General features: G+C 41.6%; 1 protein-coding gene across 14 annotated transcripts in view; it reads right to left on the bottom strand.

Annotated features, from left to right (window-relative positions):
* The window catches only part of C7H3orf20 (chromosome 7 C3orf20 homolog), a 57,225-nt gene extending 44,125 nt beyond the window's left edge, over window positions 1-13,100 (bottom strand). For 8 of the 14 annotated variants that reach the window (XR_005601174.1, XR_005601175.1, XM_039546768.1 and 5 more), the window contains exons 1-6: window positions 11,692-13,100; window positions 7,580-8,056; window positions 6,344-6,454; window positions 5,482-5,604; window positions 4,464-4,566; window positions 2,642-2,833 (exon numbers count right to left, since the gene is read on the bottom strand). Coding sequence is in view for 12 of the 14 variants with exons in the window: in XM_039546768.1 (XP_039402702.1) it covers window positions 2,642-2,833; window positions 4,464-4,566; window positions 5,482-5,604; window positions 6,344-6,454; window positions 7,580-8,018 (968 nt within the window). In the remaining 2 variants the exon portion in view is untranslated. Of the gene's footprint in view, window positions 1-2,641; window positions 2,834-4,463; window positions 4,567-5,481; window positions 5,605-6,343; window positions 6,455-7,579; window positions 8,057-9,252; window positions 9,403-10,584; window positions 10,673-11,691 lie in introns of all 14 variants that reach the window. The other 6 variants (XM_039546772.1, XM_039546773.1, XM_039546770.1 and 3 more) reach the window with 6 other exon arrangements.
* Window positions 13,101-13,726: the final 626 nt, after the last annotated feature.

Raw genomic sequence — 13,726 nt, 5'->3', positions numbered from 1 at the left:
CTCCATCTAGAAATAACTATCAGCTACAAAGTTACTGCCATGCTACCAATTACTCCCATTATATAGCATCTTGGCATAGTGGCAAACACTGGATCCTGGCTGCAAATACTTCCAAAGCTCCTTTCCATCTTTAGTGATGATATGTGCATGTTGCTAAACTATTAGAGATTAGCCTGAATTACTGGCAGCTGAATGACTGAGCACAGGGTCTGTCTCTCGCTCGAGCGCCAGTTCTTTAAGGGCTTAATTCACTGCCGTCTTCACAACCAGCACTGCAGCGATTGATTCTATTAACCAAAGTGAGGAGCTAGAAACAGAATCAACAAAGGAAGCATGTCGCCAAATGAGCCCTTTGTGTTTTATATACGGTATTAGAAAGCAGAGACTGGATAAAAAGTGATGAATGGATTCATTTAAACTAGAGAAACGATATGAATTTTTTGACGAGCTTTAAATTCTTAATTCCCAGTTCAGTCAAAAGGTCAAACTGAACATGAGCTCTTGTGAAACAACCACAGATTGAACTACAAAGGAGCTGAAAGGTAGTGGGAAGAAATTGCCTTCGAGATGGAGTGAGGGATTCAGTGGTAGTTCAGACAGTACTCTTGTCCCTCCTTCCCTCTTAACAGTCTGTGAACTCCCAGAAGGCCTGGAACTGAAAGTTTAATTTATGAAAATTAAATTATGCTGAGCAAGGAGCTGCATTTCTCCCCACTATCCTCAACAATTTCAGGGTCTTTTGGGGGATGGACGGGGTTATTAATTATGAATGGCAGCTGAATGCCAATGTTTCCAGCTATGCTCTGCAAAAGTGTTTTCAGTGAAAAATCACTGGCCTACAATTAGCATTGGGAAAACTTGCTCGGGTAGCACAAAAAATGGATCCAAAACTTGGTGTGTTCTTTGAACCTGAACGGGAATTATCTGGGGATTCAAAACAGCCTGGTTACATTTCTAAACATACTAAAGTGCATTGTTAGCACTTTCAGGCAGGGACCATCTTTTTGTTCTGAATTTGTACAGAACCAAGCACAGAGGGGTCCTGCTCCATGCCTGGGGCTCCCAGGTGCTACTACCATATGAATGATAATACCTTAAATGTCTTTGAGCTGCCTGATCGTAATTAGGACCAGAAGCAAAAGGGACAAAATCTAATGTAATCTATTCCATCTATCTAACCTAAATGTTTACACTACCCCAATCATCCCGACATCTGAGCGCCAGCAGTGGTTGCACTTTCTACCAGTTTGAGAGATTCTACCAGTTATAATAGAAATCTTGCTGTGGCCAGTAAAATGTTACTGTTCATTTGAAAGATTTTAAGTGTGACCGTTGTCAATGTCATAAAAGGGGCTTTTCTTATGGTCTTTCCAGCCCAGGAAAAACCCCTAGGAATCGCCTGCTCTCATGAGATTCACATCACAGTTTGGCAGGCCAATGATATTTGGATGTCTTAGGTGAGGTTTGGCTGAGTATCTGAGCTTCTTAGTGCCTGGTAAACCAAATGGTTGAGTCTTCTGGCGTTCACCCATCCCTAGCTGTTAGCAATGGTTCATGTAAGGACCAGATGGGTGACAGGGGATGGATCACTTGGTGATTACCTGTTCTGTTCATTCCCTCTGTGGCACTGGCCACTGTCGGAAGACAGGATACTGGGCTAGATGGATCATTGGTCTGACCCAGTATAGCCGTTCTTATGTTCACATGGAAAAAGCAAATTACCTTCTCCAGTTCCCACTGACTTCAATCAGAGGGAGATTAGGTTCAAACATGGGACTTCATCCAGCAGTCAGGAGAGAACCAAAGCAAATGCTATACAATGCTTTTATAGACCATGCTTCCACCTTTTGTTTCAACGTGGCTTGAGCACACCTTTTATTACAATCCATTGGCTGGCTCTCCGATCTCTTGGATCAAGACAAATGCAGTAGGCTGTGTTGGAAGGGTGGCACAATTTAGTTTCAATTGAGGGACTAGGAAAGGTTAATCTGCCATTGGGTGCTTACAGGAAATCAGATCAAAGTAGCCTGCAGGAATTCACTGAGCCACATTCTGTCTCAAATGTGTTATCCTGAGTTGTTATGTAATACAAGGGTGTGTAATAGTCAGAAGTGTGTGTGTGTGTATGTGTGTGTATGCCTGACTAAATCGGATCACTTTCCATTCTGAATTTTCTCTTAGACCCATGAAAAAGCACTGTTCTCCTTCCATTTCAAGATCTTGCCACTATCAATCCTCCCCTCCCAGTCCCTCACCAAAAAATATCTAAATCATGTATGAATACTATTTTCCTCTAGGATATACCATGGGTTGATTTCTCCTTAGTATGAGCATTCAGTAACTATCTACAATATTTTGTTCCTCTTTGGACATCCATAGAGAACTAATCCGAAAGCCTGGCTCCCTCAGCAACTCGTTCTTTGTACTGTGTACCGTACGTTTGGATACTTCACCAAGGAAAGGCAATGGTACTTGTGCTGCTACTATGTGGCTCAGTGAGATTAGTGTCAAAAGAGCCTATGTTAATCTAGGTCCAGATACTAAGTGACCAGTTTGTGGCTGTGGAACGGCACAGAAGAAGCATCTCCCTGTAAATGCTGTTATAACCCACCCTTCTCCCTTGGTTTCAGTAGAAGGATACAAAATAAATTCTGTCCCATCAGGAAAGGCAAAATAGAGCTTTGGTGGTTTAGGCTTGCGTTCTGTTGGCAGTGGGACCATCTGCCCACCTTTCCTAGAGGAGATGGATGGTGACCCGAGCACAGTGGCATAGTTTCGCACTATTAGGGGCTTGGTATGGCCCTTTGCTTTCATTGCAGCCTTCTCTTCCTCTCTAAAGTGAACAGGAATAAAGGAATTGTCTGTCTCTGAAACAGTCCAAATTCATGAAGGCAGGGGGCAAGGCCCTCAGCTGGCATGAACAGGTGTGGCTCTATTGATTTCATTGATTTATACCAGCTGAGGGTCTGGCCCTCTGCATTTATTTTGAAATTATTATTGTACAAGTCAGGCTTTTTTTTTTTTTGACTCCTTTGTGAAGAAAGGGCTCTGCCCACTTTTCTTTTTGAAGAATCTTACTAATTTTTTTTCTCTCTCTCTCTCTGTTTTAAAGTAGTGAGTTTACTGCTTCTGAAAGCTACTGGATGAAAAGAAATTCATCCACAAAATAAATAACACACAATGAGATACAGTGCAAGCTACTGCCAAGCCTCTCCGCTTGCTAACGTGCTTCATCCCTGACCCTGGGGGGGAACATCTCTAGATGTGAGAGGGACGTTGAATTACAAGGGCTCTTTCAGTCAGTTCTTGGCCTCTCTATTGGGATTACCACACACAGGGCATCCTTCAGTGCCAATTTTTTGTCATGTGGATATCTAGCCAATGGGAACCAGATGAGAGACTGGTCACCAACTAGCCATCTGATTGTAACAACAATCAGCCTGGCAATATAGACATGAAAAGTTCATTCCTCACTAGCAATTCTCTGAACCACCCATTCCTTCTTTTTACAGCACTCTATTGGCTATAGTTTTAATTTTCTTTTTGGCCTCCAGTGATGTAATACTCTATACATCTTGAAAGTAATATTCTATTCCCCTACTGAATTCATCCCTTTCCATTTTCTAATACTGATCATTTCCCCCGCTTTACATTTCTAAAAACAACTATCTTCTTGTGGTCAGGAAAGATCAAAGGGAACATTTCTCACAAATAGAAGCCTTAACCGTAGTATCCTCAATCAATTCCAATTTGGGTAATTACAGAGTGTGTCATCATAAATTCCCCCTGCAGTTTCAATTTCAGAAAACTAACCTTTTGCTTCCCCTCCTCTGACACTGTTGTATTAATTTTATATATATATATATATATATATATATATATATATATATATATATATATATATATATATATATAAAGGTTCTCTGGAAGATAACTTCTCACAACATTATATACATTATGTTCTATTCCAGAGATGGAATACATAATATTGTGAGAAGTTATCTTCCAGAGAACCTTGCTGGCGTTCTAGTCTTTCAATTCAAGCCAGCTACCTGGGAGGGAGGGCCTATAGCCCACGGCCTATACAGAGTGTTATGACAGATAAACAAACACAACTCTTTAAAATGCCTATTTCCTTGAAACCTGAAGTTAATCAGACAAGAGAAACCTATCAGCCAAAAACAGTTTTAGAGATATGAGCCCTCATGCTTCAATGTAAACCAGCCACTAACTGAGATGGATTAGGAAGAAACTTCTCCTGTGGGTGGATTATTCCATAATTGTCCCTTATGGGGTTGTCTGCCTATCAAAAATCTATTGCTGGCCACCGCTGGAGACATGATATTGAACAAGACTGACCATAGATCTGATCTGGCATGGACTTTTTTATGTTCCTATCCCACCACTTAGTCCTTTTTCCACCCATGCCTTAGGCTTTAGCCTTGGTCATTGGAGATGCTTACATATGTCGGCACATTTCTCTGAGCTTCTGCCTGGCTTCAGGGCACGGGTCATGCTGATGGTCAACATTTATCGCTTCCTGCATCGGTTTGAATTTAGGGGAACCTGCAAAAGTAAATGTTGAGACAAAGACTAAAACCGTCCCTCTTATTGCCCTTGCCCTGAGAATCTGCGCAAAGGGATGGGGGAGCTGAGATTACATTAACCCCCTTTTCACCATAGACAAGTTGTACCTATCTGAAAGCTATATTAATCCCCCCCCCCATAGTACCCTTTTCAGCCCCTGCTCCATCACATCTACACGCTACTGTAATTAAAGCCATCTGACACATGGGAATATTTTTCATGAAAATGTTCTCTCCTTTTTCATCAGAAAATTTATGAGCAGTTGTAACTGTAATGGAATAAAGCAGAAGTCAGTATATGCAATACACACATGGGAACACCAGAAGGGGTTCTGGGAAGAAGCCTTGAAGGGAAAAAAGTAGAATACCAGAATGGAACACAATGCTACATTCATTTGAATAAAAAGATCCTGAAGACTGCTTGTTTAGATGGGGGGAGTCAAGGTGATCCAGGAGTTAGGTTGCTAGCCGGGAAATTGGAGATGTGGGATCAGTTCCTTGCTCTGCTACAGATCTCCTGTATGAGCTTGGACAAGTCACTTAACCTTTCTGTGCCTCACTTCTCCATCCGTAAAATGGAGAGAATAGCACTGACCTATCTCACAAGGGCACTGGGTGGGTAAATAAATATGTTAAAAAAGATTGTAAGGCACTTAGTATAGTAATGGGAGCCATATATGTACCTAAAATGGATAGTTCAGGGCAAAACTTCACCCAGGCTGTAGAGCATCTCCCATTGTTTGCTGGTATATTTGCCTGTGTAGACTGTAGTCAGGAGTGAAGCTGATATTAATAATGCAGATGAGGGATCCCCACCCTGGCTGCCACAAACTCCTATATGGGCCTTTCTTTTGGCTGAAGCACTTGCTACTCATGGTGAGGACATGGCGCTTACCTGGGGCCTTTGGTAGTTTGCTTTCCTTTGATGCGAGTGAGAAGGTGAGGCAGGACACAGAGACTTGGCGTATTAGTTGGATGGTGGAGGAAATAGGGATGGGCTTGCAGCTGCCGTGTGACACTGGGATGAAGCAGAAACCAGGGTTTAGAAGTTAAAACCGACCAACCAAGAACTTTCAAATGAAACTAGCTATGGAAATAAAGACAGATGCCTCAGTTGTGTCACAATTCTTGTCAGCCTGATTCATAAACCCGGGGCTGGAGGAAGAAAGGAAAGATATTCCTGGGGTTAAAGCACTGGACTCAGGCGATCTGGGCTCAATTCCCCACTTTTCATAGCCTTTTGCATGACCTTGGGCAAGTCACTTAATCTCTCTTTGCCTCATCTGTAAAATGGGGTTATGGTTATACCGTCTTCTCCACACCCTTTGTCTGTCTTGTCTATGTAGCCTGGGAGCTCTTCTTTGTTCACAGCTTAGCACAGTAGGGTCCCACACTTGGTTGGAGCCCTTAATAATAATGAATATAGTACCGTGAATAGTACTAAAGAGGTGGGAAATCTATTTATTGTGGACAGAGGAGGGCACTATGACTGAGGAATCCTGGGTTCTTTTCCTAGCTCTGCCATTAATTTTCTGTCAGGTAATTTCTCAGTGCGTCAGTTCCCCGTCTCTGTAAAATGGATACCTGCATGGAATGTTGTGAGAATTCATTAGCATGTGTAAAGCCCTTTTGAGATCCTTGTAAGAAAAGGCACACTTATACAGGCAAACTATTAGGCTTATTTATTTTATTTCCCATAAGAAGGATACAATTGTATCAGAGTCTTCAAAAACCTGGATACCATTTTCTATCCCCACCTCTTTTTCTGGGTGCTTGTGCCATTAATTCAGCAGCCTCCTCCTGGTTCTTGGGACATAGCAGCTGACCTGCCTCCAAAAACTTTCTGGCAACCTCATCGGAACTACATCCTGAGGGGGAAAAAAATCAGGTTGAAAAAAATTAGAGGTCTCTTCCTGTGAATGCTGTCTTCTATCAATAAATCAGAGTTTCTCCCTAAGATAATAAGTGCATAGAAGTGTTAATATGCTTTCTCCTCTAGAGCTGATAATGATGTGATTCAAAAACTTTGACATATGAGGCTGTACAGAGAATTCTCTCTCTCAGATGCTTAGCTGGTGGGTCTTGCTCACATGCTTGGGATCACCATTTTAGAGAGTGGGAATGAAGTTTTCCCCAGGTCAGATTGGCAGGGATCTGGGAGAGGGGGGTTTCACCTTCTTCTAACATGAGGGGACGGGGGGAGTGTTTGCTTACTAGGCTCATTTGGGCACACTCAACACATCGGTTCTCTGCCATTGATGCACCTAGCTCCCTTCCATTCTCTGCCTGAGGCACACAATAGTTTACTCTCCAGAGCAGGGCCGCCCAGAGGATTCAGGGGGCCTGGGGCAAAGCGGGGGAGCTGCGGCACTTGTACTCACCTGGCATCGGTCCGGGTCTTTGGCGGCATTTCGGTGGCAGGGGACTTTCAGTCGCTCCGCGTCTTCAGCAGCACTGAAGGGCCCCCCACCGCCAAAATGCCACTGAAGACCCGGACCACCATTGGGCCAGGACTTGCGGGGCCCCGGCAGGGCCCGGGGCAAATTGCCCCACTTGCCCCCCGTCCAGGCAGCCCTGCTCCAGAGGGCTGTAAAACTTCAGTCTAATCCAGGTGACTGGGCTCAGTGCAAGAGTAACTAGGTGTGGGGAGTGGTCTGATGTGCAGGAGGTCAGATTAGATGATCTGTGGATCCCTTCTGGCCTTACATTCTATGACTGACAACTATGTAGAAAGTTACCTGAATTGTCGTATCTGCTCAAAGGCTTTGAACAGATGTAGAGATAACTGGGTTGAATGAATATCTAAGGGTTTCTCCATGCTAGGGTCACCGGCACACTTGCTACAATCATATTTTAACACGGTTAATGGGGGCACGGGGTTACCATAGAGGTTCTAGCACAGTTTCCCAGACAAGGGGCAGGTTCCATTGTGGTGATGGCTGTGTTCTATCGCTGTAGCGAAAGAAAACTAAAGGTAACTGAGGTGTCCTTACCAGTGACAGAATCAATCATCACCTTCATCTTCAGCTTGAGGAGTTCGCTCAGCAGGTGGACTGACCTTCGCTGAAACTTGAGGAGTATTTGCTGATTTTCTGCTGAAGGAGACAGATAGCTGGGCTCTGACACTGTGCTTTTGGGGATAGATTTCCTCCCTGTATGGCTCTTGCAGGGAGTGCTAGAGAAAGATGATTCCATGGTGCGGACTAAATGGACAACAGGACAGTACTCTCCAATGATGACTTTCCTCTCTGTCGTTATTGTTAGCTCCTCCCATGTGAACTCGAAGAGGTTCTTGACCCCTTGTGGCACATGGATGTCCAGTTTATGGCATAATGCAAGCACCTGGATGATTTGGGCCAGCATTTCCGGTGCTATCACTTTGAACTTTTCATATAACTTGGCATCACTTCTTTTGGCACTCATATCACCCATGTAGCTATTTCCCTTGCGGGTATTTCATTTGATGTGATCTATGGGAAAACAGATGATAAAACAAAATCTATCTTCCATCATAGGCCTATGCTGCAGACGAGGTGACCAAAAGGAATATGTTCCACTGGAGTAATAGTAAAAGGTGTTAGTAGTGGTTAAATTTGTATAATAGCTTACTGATGAAGGTATTAATTGATCCTGGTGAATTACGACATGGATTAGCTTTGCAAATGGATGCTTCCCCCAGTACGGAAACGAAGCCACCTCTGTTGGAATGTGGCAGTTGTTTAACCCCACACAGGAATTTCAGACTGTTTTCTTGTTGTTTCAAGCATGCCCCGGGTGTGCATAGGTTTACAGTTGAAGTTGGCCACATCAAAACGAGGGATGGGGTAAAGCATGGGAGAGAACAAAGGGTCGCAAGGTGAAAGATAATAAAATCCATCTCTAATGGCTACGTACTTGACTTGTTTTGACTTTTTAAAATTAATGTATTCAAATTTATGGACAGTGGGCCAAATCCTGACGCACTGGATCTACTCTGGATTTGGCCTCTACAAGTTACTGTTTTGCTTGCTACAAGTATCTTAGATAAATCAGCTTGGCTGACGTGAGTATTAGTGAGAACAGAATCTAGTGCAATGTCTCAGCTGAAGGACAAAGTGAACGGGAATATCATATGCAGCTGAAACAGCAAAGAGAATTTAAATGTATATGAGATATAAAAACAGTTCTCTGAATACGTGTCATTTGTGGTACCAGGTCTCAGAGGCTGTCAAACTGCAATGCTTGTCATAAACATACAGATTACCTCTATAGATGATTTTGGCAACCCCTGTTCTGTATACATGAGGCTACAGCAGGTTCTCTTAATTGAATATATGAGTATTTGTTTGGCCAGCACTATGTATTTGATGCCCGATCTAACTCCGTGTGCAAAATTTAAATCAACTGAAAGATAGGGTTTGATTTTCATAGTTGAGGTATGCAACTGTAGATGCAAAACAAATGCACAGCTGTATCCCTAATTTGCATAGACAGTTGCTATACCTGTATGCAGAAATCATATAGATGTTGCATGCACGTGTGTTTAATTAGCTAATTGCATGCACAAATACTTATGTGTAATCATAGTACTGGCATTTGAAATATTGGGTGCACAATTGGATGCTAAACTATCTGATGCACTGAATATCATTTATTTATTTTTAGGCCTGCTTTTCAAAGTTATTACCTTCTGACAGCTTTTTGGTGGTATAGGAAGAAAGTTGGCTGCTGTAGTTCCTGTTGCACAGATATGCACCTCAGAGAATCAGTTCCCAAAGTTAGGTACTCTTGTTGGCAGACCCAGCAGAGATGCTGAGAACTGTATGGGTCCTGGAGGCTGAATTACAGATACAGAAGGGGCAAGGAGGCAAAGAATAATTGAAGAGGAGAAGGAGATGATAAAGACTTTAGGTCATTAAGAAGCAAGGAGGTGAGCACACCTCTTCAACGTGAACATGCCGACCTTACCACGTTGATGACAGTGGAGTCCAGGGCAAAGACTGGGTTTCAAAAGACCAAAATGCATTATAAGGCCACCATCACCTTGCACTTTCCCATTAATTAATTAGTGAATTTATAAAGGTGGCTATTGCAAAGTATATCTGTGCCACAAATTAAGCCATTGAGTGAGTTAGTGGCAGAGCTTAAGTCGGGTCTCCTGTCTAGACCAGACTACCATCCTGAAACTAAAGATATTTTAAACTTTCCAGAGTGGTAGTGGTTACTTTTATCCCAAATATAGTTGCAGGTGCCTCAGTGTGAAAGATCAAATTACATTTGGGTTAATTAGGAAAAGGAAGCAATTTTTCTTAATTACAAAGTAAACTTTCAGCTGGAACTAACGAAGTGTCAGTCTGATTTTTTATGAAAGTTCATATTTCTATGGCTTGTTAGGGGGTTAGCTAATCCAGACATTGGCATGCAAATTGACTCCTGATGAATTTTTACATTCATTTTAATTTCTGTTCTGCCATTTTTACTATATAAGATGGGAAATCTGTACCCTTTGCCTTCAGTTATTCTATTTTATTCCAAGTCTAGCTTTTCAGGCAAGTTTTCAGAACCAAACCCAGGACATTACAGTTCCCAAGTCACATATACCCAAGAATCAGAAAGGTCCAGAAAACAGGAAGCCTGAGTGGAATGGGGATGGTGGAAAGCTTTATGTCAGTGATTAAAATGGGAGGCAAAATAGGAACATAGAACAGGAACAGACGTGAATGTAGTTCAAAGGAAACAATAACGAACAACTTGTTATTCAAGTTGATGCCAATATTTAAAACATCCTGGCTGCTGTTTTGCAGGAGTCTGCTCAGATCCAATTAAATCTCTGCTTCTACTCCAAATTATGATTTACATTTGCTGATTTACATAGTGCCTTTAAAGGAAGCATTGTCTAGTAGTGCACTAAGCTCAGACCTGGGAGACAAGAGCCCTGAGTTCAAGTCTCTGCTCTGTCACAGACTCGTTGTGTGACTTTGAATGATAGACATTCATTCATAGTGTGCTACAATTTCACCTCATCTGTAAAGTAGGGACAGCAACCCTCTGCTACTTCAGAACAGTGATGTGAGTCTTGATTCATAAATATTTGCAGTGTTGAGACCCTAGGAGGAAAGTAGTAGTACAAACATATTACGCAGAAAATCAAAAAACTTGCATGCAGGAATTGCTTCAACCACTGCAGAAATGCAGCCACTTCTGGTGTGGAATCCAATAGGAGTGTAAAAGTGTATAGCAACACTGCACACCAGCTTAGGACAATAAATAAATACTAGTGTGGTGTTTAAACTACGCAGGCCGGCTCCTGCTGGAATTTGAGTAAGATTCCATGATTAATACCCTAATGAGTCACATTGCTTGGGTCATTTAAAACTCAATTGGACAAAGTACCGAAGTCTGGGCTGGAGGAGACACTCCTACTATGGAGGATGAATGGACTAGATGGCATACTACTGCAAGTCTATTACAGCACTCACGTCTATTTTTCCACTTTAAAAGAATGTTAAATGTCCAACACACAAGGCATTTTGCTACTTTCTAGCTGCCATATCTTTATGTGGGCTCACCATATACCTTTAGGCTAGGATTTTTAAAGAGGCCCAAGGGAATTAGGTACCTAAATCCCATTGAAATTTACCAAGAGTTGGGTGCCTGGCACCTTTAAGCGCCTTTATAAACCCACCCTTTATACCTAATTGCACAAGATATTTAGGGTCAGATTGTGATAAATATGCAGAAAAATCCACTAGTGAGCTCATATGCACAAGTCCAATACTGAATTATTCAAGCCATTCAGACAAGGAAATCTGCATTGGGCCTCTAAACATCATGTTTATCAGCTCTAATTGTGTCTTGTGTTTTAACCATGACATAACCCTTTTCCAACCTGGGTAATTTGCTCACTTAGCTGAAACCAACTGTTAGTTTTCCTATATATATATATTTTTTGTACTCTGGATGTGGTTTTGATCCAATTTTGATCAGAACACAAGTTTACTACAAACATCTAGTTAATAAACACCAGAGATTTTATTTTTCAGTAAGTAATGACAAAACACAGCTTCAAAATGGGAACCAACAGTAGATTAGAACTTTTTGCAGTAAAATATCTTGTATTTCTTACCTCGATCATTTGAGATGCATCAAACCCACAGCTTTAAATGCAGCCTACTCTTGATTAATAAAACCAACAACCCACTAAAAGGTATTCCAAACATGAATGTTGCTATTATAAGCTATATTAGTTGTCAACGAGAACAGAATAGGTGATTTGCTCCAAGTTCTACATTCTAAAATCGAACGTTTACATGTCACAATAGGTCAGAACCCTACAGTATAAACCACTTGGTTGGTACAGAACATTGCTCACCTACATTTCAAAACTACTCTGGCCTAAAATTTAAGAATGTGCACAATGGGCTTAGGCTTCAACTGATTCTGCGAGAGGAGAAGAGTTCTTCCCATATCTTGACTGGTAAATTAACAAGCAGTAAATTAGGGGGAAGTATGGCTTAATGCCAGAACATAGGACTGGGAATCAGGAACTCCCAAATCCTCATCCTCCTCGGCTGGTGGTTCTTTGTGGCCTTGAACAAGTCACATAACTGGTCTCAATTTCCCTTCTCATAAAATGGAGATGGTAATATTTACTTCCCTACCTCCTGAAGGTGTTATTAGTTAATATTTGTAAAGGACTTTGACACCTGAATCTCTGATCAAAAGCCGATTGTGTTTTTCAAGATTCCATTACCATACATTCTAGCTACCATTACATTCTTTAAATATGTCAACATTTCTAGGCTAGCAAGCCATTCTCCCCTCCCTCATACACTGAGCCGTTTGTTTATAAGAGGAATCTAGGTTATTTATTCCAGGGGCACAGTGCTGGGGACGTTGTATAGCTGAGCTATTTGCTACATGAGTTCAACCATGCATTAGTTCCTAAGTTTGCAAGATTTAACTTCAGCCTGATGTCTGCGAATTCCACAACTGATGGCACTCCATTGAGACTACCCTGCCCATTTCACGTTCAGCTCTGGGTTCCATCTGCAGGTGGCGTTGTTGAATGCAGCTGCCTAAATGTAGAAATAGCTGTGTGCTAGCCCAAAGATCCTGAGCTATACATTGTTCGGTGTACCATTTGGGATAATTGTTATGGGTTCTGTAATAGTCTGTCAATGTACTGGAGATACATACAGATAATTCCTCAATGCTACTGGGAAGGGAATGGTACATAAATTGCCCACACATGGATGAAAGCAATTGCAGTGAGTTGTTACTAGCAAGTAAGTACTAGACTGCCATCTGGTGGACATTAACTTTGACTCAAAAACCAGAGAGATCAGAGCTGAAAAACATCCATTTTTGTTGTGCCACCTATCATTATAAAGAAAGTTAAACTTTGACGGTCAGTAAAAATGGCCAGATTTAGAACATTTTCCTCTCATTTTACTTCAGTGTAAACTGGCTAATTGTTTTAAGTTCTTTAAAAAGAAATCCATAGTTATATGTTTTTGTTTTGCATGAAGAGAGGTGATTGGATGGCCCAAACAATTATCATCAAAGAACTGTTTGCTTCTAGTTTGCTGCTTCAAATTAATTCACATTGGGAGAAACTCAGGGGATGAGCGGGATATGCGGATGGACGTCCCCTCTCAACCCTTAAAAATTGGTCCAGGTCAGAGTTGAAACATCAGCGAGGAAGGCACAGAAGTGTGCACTGTTAGCTGAGCTGTACACACTGGGTGGATTAAACTTTTCATTCTGCAGCACCTTTTACAAACACTAAATCTATTAAATAGAAATATGAAACTAAAGTTACTTTGGCACTCCTGACCCTATTGGTAAAATAGGGATACTATTACTTACCAACCTTTGTAAAGCACTCTGAGACCCTAGGATGAAAAGCACTATTACAAGAGTAAAACACTGACAATCTCCATGCCAACTTCAGTGTTTGCTGCCATGCTTATCACTTTGATAGTGTTTATAAGGTTAAGTGACAATGGTAATCTGGGAAATTTCATTTCAAATGTACTCCATCTTGATGTCTTTGTATAAGCTTTCAAAATATCAACTCCAATTATCAAAATTGCCCCTGAAATCAAATGTATTTTTTCTAAATATCAAATACCACCGTCTATTTAGCTAACTGAAGT

This window comes from Mauremys reevesii, linkage group 7, assembly GCF_016161935.1.
Source record: "Mauremys reevesii isolate NIE-2019 linkage group 7, ASM1616193v1, whole genome shotgun sequence".
NCBI classification, from domain to species: domain Eukaryota; kingdom Metazoa; phylum Chordata; order Testudines; family Geoemydidae; genus Mauremys; species Mauremys reevesii.
This window is presented reverse-complemented; position numbering and strand designations above follow the sequence as displayed.